At 42.5% G+C, this 12,808-nt stretch overlaps 1 protein-coding gene across 3 annotated transcripts in view; it reads left to right on the top strand.

The window, feature by feature from the left end:
• The window catches only part of Tbc1d31 (TBC1 domain family member 31), a 46,345-nt gene that overhangs the window by 15,105 nt on the left and 18,432 nt on the right, over positions 1-12,808 (top strand). For all 3 annotated transcript variants that reach the window (XM_050145238.1, XM_050145239.1, XM_050145240.1), the window contains 7 exons: positions 788-939; positions 1,716-1,875; positions 3,584-3,784; positions 6,867-7,043; positions 9,260-9,339; positions 9,425-9,571; positions 12,621-12,754. In XM_050145238.1, the coding sequence (XP_050001195.1) occupies positions 788-939; positions 1,716-1,875; positions 3,584-3,784; positions 6,867-7,043; positions 9,260-9,339; positions 9,425-9,571; positions 12,621-12,754 (1,051 nt within the window). The remainder of the gene's footprint in view (positions 1-787; positions 940-1,715; positions 1,876-3,583; positions 3,785-6,866; positions 7,044-9,259; positions 9,340-9,424; positions 9,572-12,620; positions 12,755-12,808) is intronic.

The raw sequence follows: 12,808 nt of genomic DNA, 5'->3' as shown, positions 1-12,808 counted from the left end.
GAGAGGATTATCCGAAGTGGTGATTAAAAGTGGAGTAGATGTGTGAACTGGAAACAGTCAAGCTCATTATTACCGTGTTAGGCCCTGTGCACTATTCCGTATTCACACTGAATGGAACTGGCATTGAAGGTTTGTTTACACCAACATCATCATAGACGTTTTTTTGCTTGCTTGTTTGTTTTTGAGACAGGGTTTCTGTAGCTTTGGAGCCTGCCCTGGAACTAGCTCTTGTAGACCAGTCTGGCCTTGAACTCACAGAGATCCGCCTGCTTCTGCCTACCAAGTGCTGGGATTAAAGGCGTGCACTACCACCACCTGGCATCATAGACATTTGAATAGTGAGCTGTGCTACAGCTTTATAACATGCTGCTAGGTTCTGTAGATTTTCATCTTCATTGCACGTATGGGACAATAGGCAGGTGACTATAGTTCGTAAGTACATGTGTAATTACATATGTATATAAGTATGTTCATTAGTGTAAAACATTTGTTCAGCGGTATCTAACTTTATCAGATACCTAATTATTAAATATAAGCTGACAAATTTTAAATTGTTATTTAGAATTTTATATATTTCATCATTGTAGTCAACTTTTTAGTTGAAAGGATTTGCCATTTATTTTTATTTATTATAGCTTATGAAATACTGGTATTATACTATCATATATTAAGATGTATTTTCTCAGTGTTAGAAGATATCAACTTAAAAGAAGAAAATAACTGTGTAGTTTTAAATTTAAGAGGACTGTGTGGACCCAGGGTGAAAGGTGACCTTCTCTGTCTCTAGGTTTTCTTTCTCCCGTTCAGTAACACAATCCTCAGCTGCTTCAAAGACAACTCCATCTTCGCCTGGGAATGTGATACTCTGTTTTGCAAGTACCAATTACCAGCTCCACCTGAAGGCTCTAGCATCATATACAAAGTGTTTGCTGTGACCAGGTAATGAGCATTTTTAAGAAGACCTGGATGGAGGTGGGTGGTCCTTGGACTTCCCACAGGTCAGAGAACCCTGATTGCTTTTTGGGCTGACGAGGGAGGGGGACTTGATTGGGGGAGGGGGAGGGAAAGGGGAGGCGGCGGTGGGGAAGAGACAGAAATCTTTAATAAATAAATAAATAAATTAAAAAAATTATTAACATTTAAAAAAAAAAAGAAATTTAGTTTCTATTTAAAAATTCTAAATTTCCATTCAGGATCTGGGGGAAAATCCTTCAGCTTTAGATGTGATATACAGGCCTTTGACTTGACTTTATCATGCAGACTTTTGTTTTTTCAAGACAGGGTCTCTCTGTGTAGCCCTGCTTTTCCTAGAATTAGCTTTATAGACCACACTGCCTTGCCTCTGCTTCCCAAGTACTAGGATTAAAGGTTTGCATCACTACTTACTAGCTATTGTGCAAACTTTTGATTATATATAAAAATGGAGAAACTTGTGGACTCATCAGCTGGACAGTTGTCAGCCAGTTCTGGTCCTATTTCTGTCTCTGACCATTTCTCTATTGTCTTGTTTAGGAACAAAGCTTACATGAATCATTTTGTTGGTAAACATTTTAGTGTGTATTTTTACTTTTGGGGAACATAACCATACTGTTGACTGAGGTTTCTGTCGTGCCCGGCGTGACCAGTAGACCTCACAGCAGACCGCAGGCGGGCACTGCTGCACACGCCGCTCAGGTGCTCCTGGTCCCTCACCGGGTTTGTATTTTTAAATGTAGAGATGGCCGAATCTTGGCTGCTGGAGGCAAATCCAACCACCTGCACTTGTGGTGTTTAGAGACCACACAGCTCTTCAGAATCATCCAGATGCCTACTAAGGTCCGAGCTGTTCGCCACCTTGAATTCCTTCCTGACAGCTTTGATGCTGGTTCCAATCAGGTTAGTAACAGAAAGAGCCAGCTCCGCTTCCAGACCCATGCTGGCTCTGTTGTTCAGGTATTTCTCTTTTTTAATCATCCCTATTCTTTGAAAGTTTCCACATTTATACAAAGTATGCTAGCCGTGTCCACCCACACTACCTCCCTCCAGCTCCCCATAATGCCCCAACCCCACCCGCATCCCAGCTTCATCTTCATCAGCTCCTATACCAGCTATAGCATGATTGACACAATTCCAAATTTTTTTTTTTTTATTTATTATGTATACAATATTCCATCTGTGTGTATGCCCACAGGCCAGAGGAGGGCACAAGACCCCATTACAGATGGTTGTGAGCCACCACGTGGTTGCTGGGAATTGAACTCAGGACCTCTGGAAGAGCAGGCAATGCTCTTAACCACTGAGCCATCTCTCCAGCCCACAATTCCAAAATTTTATGTATCTTTGTGTGTGCGTGAGGAATCTAGAGTTGAAGGAAGAATTCAAAAACTTGTGTTCTTTAGTACTACTGATAAATAATTGCTTTAACTTTAAACTGACAGTCACAGTCATGAATTTTAAAGTTAAATTCATATGTTTCATGTAGTTATACACACACATGTAATACGTAAGCACATGGGTATCTTACAAGTAGGTATTGGAGGTAAGCCCCATCCTGTCTCCTGTTGTCATTCACTCCTCCCCTGCAACTGCTGTTAGATATAACATGTTTTCTCTCTACACAGCCTTATGCCTTTTTTCTTCATTTGGGAATTATTCTATGTTAGTACAAAATGTCTTTCATGGCTTCATAATATTTCATATTTTTCTTTATCTGTGTTTAAATCAGATGTGTTTAAATAATTTCTCTTGTTATTGGGCACCTATTATATTCTTAGGCCTTTTTGTTATAAATGTTGCCTCACCAGATAAATTTTCATGAGTCGTTTTTCATATCCTATTTGTAGGATAAAAATCCAAGAGTTGAAGTCATTTCACAGAGTTATCTGTAACTAGAACAGGGTCTTTCCAAATTGCTCTCAAGAGCAGCCTGCGTCTGCTGCACACGTGGAGCGCTGTGCCCTGCCAGCGAGCCAGTGGAAGAGCTTTTCCTGTTACCACCATGCAGCGACACGACAGTGGAAGTCGTGTGGTTAAAGGTTGTAGCCATGGCCCCCAGGCCACAGGGGCAAGAGGCTTTACCCAGATAATGCTTTCAAATCATATGACTTAAATTTACATTATTTTCCCATTGAAGACTAGCTTCCTACTACTAAAACCCATAATCTCAGTCTGTTCTCCAAATATCAGTTAGAGCGGCTGAAGATTGGCAGGGAGAGGGGAACCTTCACCAAGGGCACATGTGCTTCGTTCCTGCCGCTGACAGCCAGTGTGGAGGTGAGGGTCAGTGTCTGATCCCGTGTCTTGGTGGAGGTGGCCTGCCTGGGGGAGCCAAAACCTTCCATGGTTTCCAGGAGTGTACTCCATACCATGCCAGAGTCAGACACATCCACACGAGCCCTCATTCGTGGTTTCAGAATGCATAACGGCTCACTGAAGGTTGAACTGCCCTCTAAGAAATTATATAAAATGAATACATTACTTTTAAAATATGTTTGCACGACACACATATCAATGTACACACATATAGCCAGTCTCTCTTTATGTATGTGAACTTCCAGGCATTGGGCTCCCAGATGTTACAGTTCCGTCATTTCTGTCTACTCAGGTTCTTGGTGTGCTGAGTCAAGATGGGATTATGAGATTTATCAACATACAGACTTGTAAACTTCTCTTTGAAATTGGGAGCGTCGAAGAAGGAATTAGCTCATCAGTAATTAGCCCACATGGTCGGTACATAGCATCTATTATGGAAAATGGAAGTCTGAACATATATTCTGTTCAGGCTTTAACACAAGAAATAAATAAGGTATGTCCTCCAGTGACTGGCCCTGCTCTCTGCACGTCACTATTTCCTCTGCTGTTTTCTGACTTCTTTAGGACACATCTGTCTTTCTGGACACATCCCCTGGCTCTGAAGAGCTGCATCTCCAGCTCTGATTTCTCACCAGGCTCCTTCTCAGCTCGTGCCCACCTTCAGTGTCACCGTGCCCTCTCTTCCACAGGAGGCTTCGATCCCGGCGGCGGCGTTTCCATCCCGCTCTTTCTTCTCACCTCGTAGGTTACAACCCTTGGAGCGCCGTGGCCGTTTCTGTTTCTTTCCTAATCCGGTCTCTGCTAAGTCATAAGATTTCTTAAGTTTGAGATATGTCTCTAGCTACCATCTATCATCTAATCTATCACCTAGCTATCAATTACCTACCGTGCATCTGTCCATCATCTCTGTTGTGCTCTATCATCTTATCTATCGAGCATCTTATTATCTGTCTGTCATCCAGCTGTTAATCTGTCGATCGTCTGTCTTTGCTACCTGCACTCTATCTTGGTCTTTATTAACTAATTCTGAGTTACAGGAACTTAAACAAATTTCCTAAAATCGGTCTTCAGTGGCTATTCCTCCTATCAATCCATCTTCTACATGACATTTTTATAAAATAATGTTTTCTTCATCATTTTTATAATAAATGTAAATTTTTTTATTTTGTGCATATTAGTGTTTTGCCTGTGTTTATATGTCTGTGTGATGGTGTCCAATCCCTTGCAACTGGAGTTACAGGCTGTTATGAGCTGCCATAAATGCTGGAAATTGAACCCGGATCCTCTGGAAGAACACTCAGTGCTCTCAACCACTGAGCTGTCTCTCCAGTCTCTGCGTGTGTAGGCACATGTGTGCCATGGCATATGTATGAAGGTCAGAGGACACCTCTCAGGCGGGATTCTCTCTAGCCGCTACATGGTGGGATCCAGGGCTAGAACTCAGGCCATCAGACCTGTGTCCAGTTGTCTCTCTCCTCTGAGCCACTCTTCTGCCTTATGATTTCTTAATATGACCATGATGCATTCACTCCATGCTCGTTCAATACCCTTGCCCCGCTACAGTTGAGCAGGACAAGGCTTCTACTGCTTTATCTCTCATGCTCAATCAGAGTGTCTTTCCGAGTCTGCACAGAATCATGAGTTTTGCATTTTACATTTTGGGTCTTTTTGTTGTGATTTTACTGTTTTACTGACCCTCAAGAATAGTGCTCAAGCTCAGTCTGGTTTTTCTTAAGCACAAGAAAGCTGTGTTGTGCCTTAAGGAAAAATATATATCCTAAACTCGTTTGGGCGTGAGTTCTAGGGCTATTAGCTGAGAAGTCAGTAAGGTATTTTTTGGTTTTTTGGAGACAGGGTTTCTCTGAAGCTTCGGAGCCTGTCCTGGAACTAGCTCTTACAGACCAGGCTGGCCTCGAACTCAGAGATCTGCCTGCCTCTGCCTCCTGAGTGCTGGGATTAAAGGCGTGCGCCACCACCGCCCGGCCAGTAATGTATTTCAAATAAGGTATCTTTAAGCAGAAACACTTATCAAAGCAAGGTTATGTGTTACAAGTCAGTTGATGATATGTAAATGAGGCTTCCTAACTTTTTCCTGGAATCAGTGGTTCTGTTTCTACTAATTCAGTACTTGGGATAATTCTATGTAATTATGTACTTGAAATGACAAGACTCATCTAATAGATGTAGTCATGCATGTGTGTATTTGTGAGTATGTATTTTCTATCATATGGAATTATGTTTCTTATATATAATCTATAGTACATAAAATATGCAATTTTAGATGCCATAGCTCTGCTTTTTTTGTTGGAACATTTAATGTATGTTATTTTTTTTAAATCACCAGTATATTAAGTGCTCCCGCTGAGCGTCTTTAGCCTGTTCATTTGATTTTCCACTACCGACTAAAGGAGGTGGAAAGAGACTGAGTCACCTCCTGGTGCTGCTGTGCGCCCAGCCCACTGAGAGCACAGTGAAGGAAAGCTTGCTCCAAAGTGGAATCGTGTTTTACTTTTTGGGCACATTGCCCAGAGTCTCTGGCTGTTGCAGCTGCATAAATGTCTAGCCACTTTTCCTGTTCAATCCTTGACTTACCTGTACCCCTTTCTCCTGAGTTTTGCTTCATTTTCCCGTCATTAGAGAATTTCTGATGTGATTCTAATGAAGTCAGTGAATTCTTACTTATTCATTACAGAGAGGAGTCGAATTCAGTCCCATGTCCAGCTCTAGTCTTGGGGAGATTGTGCTTAGAGCCAAGGGGGAGGCCCCAGCAGGGGAAATAACTTCAGAATAGAGGCTTAATAAAAACTTAGAATGAACTGAAACTAAAGAATGAACAGTTCAGCAATATTAAAGATGACCGTAGTTTGGTCAATCATTTTGATGCCACCCCAAGATGAAGAATTACATCGTAGAAGGGGGTACTTTAGAACTTGGCCTTTTTGCTCATTTCCTTTGAATAAGGAAGATCATCTGATTTCAAAAGGAGTGCCATTTATGAAGAAAATGTTCTAGTGAGTCGTTTCAGTTTGAGTAAGTTGATTGTAAGATTTTCCCACTCGAGAGCCCCCCAAAAAATGAGCCCTTGGGTTCTGAGTGGTCTTGCCTAGCTGCCCTCTTAAGCAGTTGATGCATTAAGGGACCGACAGCTGTTGCTGTGCAGACCACGGTCTTTGACCTCACGCAGTGCAGGGGACCCTGTGCTCCCTCAGGATTTGCACGTGAGCCCTGAGCCTGTTAGGGTGCTCTCCTCTGCATCCTCCCGGGACACGTGTCTAACCCTGCCTTCTCTGTGTCATCGTCATGTGCCGGTTCTATCGTGCAAGTAGAAAGTGGTTTGGCATCATGCTGTTTCAAAACACCTTTTTAAAATAAATTCTACTTATTGGTGTTAATCACGTATATTTATTTATTCTTTAAAGGAATTTGACAGACATTTGCTGTATACAAATTAAAGCGTGCTATTCAAATAAAGTTGATGAACTATATATTAATAGGCCTACTTCCCAAGGATACCCACTGTGGCAAATACGTATAGGTACATAAATACATGAAGCCTTTTTTTCCCTCCTCTTCAGCCACCTCCTCCTTTAGTCAAAGTGATCGAGGATTTGCCTAATAATACACTGAGTTCCAGTAATCTTAAGATGAAAATGGTGTCAGGAAGAGTACAGCGGCCAGCAAGATCTAAAGAGAGCAGAATTCAAACGAGAATACTCAAGCAAGACCTGGAGGGTAACGTAGAAAACAAAGAGGTAAGAATGCATTATAATTCGACTCCAGCTTACTGTGACCCTGCTGTAGGCTCAGCTCGTGATTTCAGGGCTGTGTGTGGCTGGTGATATTGGAGGTGTGGTAATCTGAGTGGAGATGTGCTGTAGCAGACTACCACGGTGCACACACCTGCAATTCCAGCACTTACAAGGTAGAAACGCAGGAGCCTGAGTTACATAGTGAGATGCTATCTCAAAACAAAACACAACAAACCCTAACAACTGGGTTCCATCTTTGGAACCCACACAGTAGAAAGAGAAAACCAACTCTGACAATCGTCCTTTGATCTTCACCTGTGTTGTGGAATGCACTCACATAGTCACATATGCGCTTGCTAAGTAAATAAAAGTTTCTAAAAGATGCTTTAGGTGTAAAACACATGCAGTAAGAAAGTAGGAAAGCCTGGAATGATATCTTGTGCATTGACTTTATATTGATTATGTGTTAAAGTGGGTTATGTTGGGTTAAATAAGTTATATTATGAAATTGATGTTTTTCCTCTTTCTCTCTACTTTTATTAATGCTCTTGTTAGAAAATTTTAGATGCTATTGGTGACTCGTGTTGTTTTTCTATTAGTGCTGCTATAGAAGGTTACAACGGGAAAAACAGGAAGCATGCTTTTTACACGGCCCCTCTGGAGTCTGGCACTGCACAGCCAATAGGAGGGTCACTCTGGGAGAAAGTTCAAAACGTTTTGTTTTTAAAATTAAGTGTATGTATGTGCGCACGAATGTGAACTCGTTGAGATCAGGACAACTTTCAAGTGGGTTCTCCGCTTCCACTGTGAGTTCCAAGGGTCAGACTCAGGTCACCAAGCTCGTGCAGCAAGCACTTTTGCCAAAACACTGAGCATCTTATTGCCCCATGTTCTTTTCTCAAATGGTTTTCCTGTTCTTTTTTAAATGTTTTTTCTGCAAAGCATATAAATTATTTTGAAATAGAAAGAAAATATAAATCTTCATAGAAATGTTTAACATTATCTTCAAAGAACTTTTTTGACAGTAAAATGCACATGCAAAGTACACAGTAAATTTTCAGCAACACCCAGGCTACCAGTACCCACATTAAAGAATGGACGTTACCACTCCCTTCTAGACTTTGTCCTTTGCCTCAGTGATAATACTCTCCTTGCTGGGGAGAGTGAGGATTGGAGAGATCTTTGCATTACACATATGTACTAAGTGTGTTCTGCCTCATACCTTAGCCTCTTGATATACCATATGTTTGTTTAGTAAATACTGCCAGTTTTCCTAAGCTGTTGAAGTAACTTATATTCCTAACACAGTAGAGAGTTCTAGTTATCCCATCTCTTCAGCAACACTTGGTATTTTTCACATTAATTTAAATAATTTTTATAAGCATTTCAATTATCAAACTTACATGTATGAAAGAATGTATAAAGCAGATTCCAGGTGTGTTGGTTGGTGTCTTCCTTCTTGGTGCTTTGTTAGAGGGGCAATGTTGAAATAGGAGCGGTGGGGCTGCGTCCCCGCCCTCATGGCTAGCTTACGCCCGAAATAATTACACGGAAACTGTATTCTTTCAAACACTGCCTGGCCCATTATCTGTAGCCTCTTATTGGCTAGCTCTTACATATTGTTCTAACCCATTTCTAATATTCTGTGTAGCCCACGAGCTGGCTTACCAGGGAGGATCTTAACCTGCGTCTGTCTGGAGCCGGAGAATCATGGCGACTCCTTGACTCAGCTTCTTTTTCCCAGCATCCTGTTCTGCTTTCTCCGCCTACCTAAGGGTTGGCCTATCAAATGGGCCTAGGCAGTTTCTTTATTAGTAGGAAATCACTCCCACATCAGGGCAATATGAGTAACTGACATATGCTTTGTATGGCTATACTGGGGAGGTAGGAGAGAGGAAGCGTGGATGGAAGGTCTGGGGACATGAATATTTCTGTATATTTCATAATACTGTATATTATGTTTAGTTCTGTTGGGTTGTTTGAAAGAGGAGCTTCCCTGTAGCTCAGGCTGGCTTCAAACTCATGACCCTGCAGCCCACTCTCTTGAGTGCTAAGTTGCCAGCATGTGCCCCTGCCTGTCCTCTGCCTGTGTTCTGAAGTCTGGCGGTCACTGTGGACTAGACTGCCATGTTGTGTTCTGAAGTCTGGCGGTCACTGTGGACTAGACTGCCATGTTTTCAGTTGCACAGCTGTCACTTACAGATGCAATCTTTTTGTAGAATGAATTGTCCGAAGGATTAAATAAAAAACGTTTGCAAATCTTATTGAAAGGCTATGGGGAATATCCAACAAAATACAGGTAAAACTCGGATTCTTTTATTCTAAGTCAGTTTTATTCAAAGCAGGTTTTTTTTTATTTATTTAAAATTAAATTTTTGTTTCAGAATGTTTATTTGGCGTTCTTTACTACAACTGCCTGAAAATCATACTGCATTTAGTAGCCTGGTGGATAAGGGGACTCATGTGGCTTATCTCAACCTTCAGAAGAAATACCCCATCAAAAGTAGAAAGCTCCTGAGAGTATTGCAGAGGTACGCTCAGCACACTGCAGCCATGCATGGGGATGGGACCCAGGAACTGCGCGTTTTCCAAATCCCCTTCTTACAAAGTATCGCTTGGCCCTTGTCTGGTATGTAGGACTGTTTTAAAAACAAAACATACACACATCATGTATGGATGTTAGTTTGTGCTATGTACCAGAAAGTCATACTTTCTCCGGTAATCTAAAGGAACAATGCAAAGTAGTGGAAAGAGCTTGGGGTTTAAGACAGAAGACCTAGTGTGGACTCTTTATTCCATCATTTAATAACTGATAAAGGATATATCTTTCCTCCCCCATCCTTACATTTTTGGCAGGAAATGGAATGGGAGCTAATCACCCCAACACTGAGATTATTGAGGTGTTTGAAGAGCGTGTCACTCGGGATGTTTACAGCAGCATCTGATTCGTAGTAGACACGTGGTAAATGCTAGTTGTAAGCCCTTACGTCCAGCTACAGCCCACCCCTGCATGGAGCGGAGCACAAAGCTGGGAGCTTACGTAAAACATCAGAAGGTTGCTTTTCAGTCCCTGTATTGCACAGTTTTCAAGGGTGAACCTTGTAGGTGGCATTGTGCACATCACAGGCTAAGCGTCTTCACAAGCATCTTCATTGCTAGGTAAATGTGGATTTATGTTACAGGTAAAGAAACTAAGGCATAGAGAGATTGGGTAATGTGATTCGGTCACTTTTGTTAGAGCTGGAGTTGCTCCTGATCTCTAAAATCCAAGACCTTTCTTCAGAGTTACATGTTTCTGATGAGAAACCGCAAGCTTATGTAAAAGTGGGACACCATAAGGAGCAGCCTGTGCCTCGCTAGCTTCAGCAGCTACGTGGACCCTCACTGCAGTGTTCCTCCCTCTCCACAGCAGCCGCTCTGCTGCCTCCCTGGACATGCATGCACATGTGTGCCTTTCAAGGCTGGAGACTGGTCCTCTAACCTGAACATGCGCACTGCCATCGTCATCGACAAGAGGCTCACTCCTGTACCCACATACCCAATTAGCGTCCCCACTACTGATTGATGTGGGAAATTTATGGTAAACTTATTCAAATCTGAATTCAAACAAGTTACACATACAATGTTTGATCGACCCCACCCCCTTGAAGTCTCTTTTATTTTTCTATTTTGTTGTTTATTTGGCTTTTTGGAAGCAGTGTCTGTGTATCCTAAGCTGTGCTGGAACTTTAACCCTCCTATCTCATGAGAGCTAGGAGTCTGGGCATGTGCCACCACACAGACCCCCTGGAGCCTCTTTTAATCTACAGATTCTCTTTGTTTGCTTGGCAATGTATTTGGTGAAGAACCAGGAATTACCTTACATACTCTACCACAGATTTTCTGGATTTTGGTGGTTTGTTGCCTTCCTAGTGTTTGCCCTGTTTCTCTTTATCCACGATGTACTCGCCACCGATCTTGCATGAAAGGTCCTGACAAGAGGTCGGACATTGCCAGGCTGTGGTGGTGCAGCCTTTAATCCCAGCACTCGTCACTTCCAGGACAGGCTCCAAAGCTACAGAGAAACCCTGTCTTGAAGGGGGGAGGGGAGAGAAAGTTAGGGTATTAATTTTCTCCAATTGGGTTTACTGGGAGACATCATAGGTGGTTTGTGTGCTTCTGTTAGGAGACTTACAGTCCCTGGTCATTTCTCTCTTGAAGGTGGTCATCGGTGATCATCTTCTAGATCTATCGTGTCCCAGAGACTAGCAAGACACTGGCCATCTAGCTCTGTCATTCCTTCTCTTATTTTGTGGGAAATTTCTATAAAGAAAAATTTCCAGGGGTTGGAGAAATGGCTCAGTTCATAAAGCACTTACCCAAGGATCTGAGTTCAGTCCCCAGAACCCCCACGAGGCTGGATTCTTTTTTTTTTTTTTTTTTTTTTGGTTTTTCGAGACAGGGTTTCTCTGTGCTTTGGAGCCTGTCCTGGCACTAGCTCTGTAGACCAGGCTGGTCTCGAACTCACAGAGATCCGCCTGCCTCTGCCTCCCGAGTGCTGGGATTAAAGGCGTGCGCCACCATCACCCAGCATGAGGCTGGATTCTTAGCTGATCTTCAGTATGCGCCAGAGTCTTAAAGGCTGTAATGCCTGTGAAAGAACAGGCTTGCCAGCGAGAGTGAAGGCAAGCAGACAAAGAGAACATGCTTCCTTTTTCCTTGTTCTTTATATACACTGCTGCCAAAGGGCCCAGGTCAAAGGTGGGTCTGCCCACCTCAGAGATTAAAAGAGTGGGTTGTCCCACTTCAAATGAATTAATTAGGAAAAATCCCTCGCAGCTGTGCCCAGCCAGTCCCGTTTCAGTTATTCCAGATATAGCCAAGTTGACAACCAAGAATATCCATCACACAATGTTGACAAGACTGTGAGGAGCCTTGAGGAAACAGAGATCCCTTCACGGTGTCAGCGGCAGAGTACACAGACATTCATGGAGGGCTGTGTGGCGGTGGCTGCTGAAATTACAGCTGTGTATATCTTCTGTGCTTACCCGCCTGTTTCCCTCTTGAAGAAGGAGGCATCTGTAATGGTACTCAGTGCAGCATTGTTTAGAAAAGCAGGAAGACCCTAAGGCCCAATGACAGGAACCTTACTTAAATAAATGAGATTCCTCAGCACAAAACTCTCATAGGCACCAAGAAAACATCATGAAGATATTTATGCTACACATACTGATGTAAATGTTTCAAGTATTAACTGAAAACTTCAGGCACAGAACACATATTTATGTAATACCACCATTTGTATGGCGTTAAGTTCTTTTGTTGGTGATAAGGGCAGATTGGGTTCTGGGTTTTGGTTTGGTTTTGATGCGGTTTCACCTTGTATCCCTGGCTGGCCTGAACTTGACAGTGTAGACCAGGCTGGCTTTGAATTCCCAGAGATCTGCCTGCTTCTGCTTCTCCATTGCTGGAATCAAGGTGTGCGCCGCCGCCACCTAGTCCTTCTGAAGAGAGAAAGTCTCCACCAAATCCGATCAGTTACTCAGACATTTTTAATAATGCTATCCCTTTCTAGTTTTTATTTCCTTTTCTCATTTCCAGAACCCTCTCTGCATTAGCTCACTGGTCTGCGATCTTCAGTGACACACCGTATCTTCCACTCTTGGCTTTTCCATTTGTAAAATTATTCCAGAACAATCAGCTCATCTGTTTTGAAGTCGTTGCTACTCTCATAAGTAAGTACTTCATATGACTGCAGAACCAAACCTTCCTGGTGTCTTGGCACCTTT

This window comes from Alexandromys fortis, unplaced genomic scaffold, assembly GCF_014885135.2.
Source record: "Alexandromys fortis isolate MF-2015 unplaced genomic scaffold, M_Fortis_MF-2015_v1.1 scaffold_2_1_26212458, whole genome shotgun sequence".
In the NCBI taxonomy this organism is placed as follows: domain Eukaryota; kingdom Metazoa; phylum Chordata; class Mammalia; order Rodentia; family Cricetidae; genus Alexandromys; species Alexandromys fortis.
This window is presented reverse-complemented; position numbering and strand designations above follow the sequence as displayed.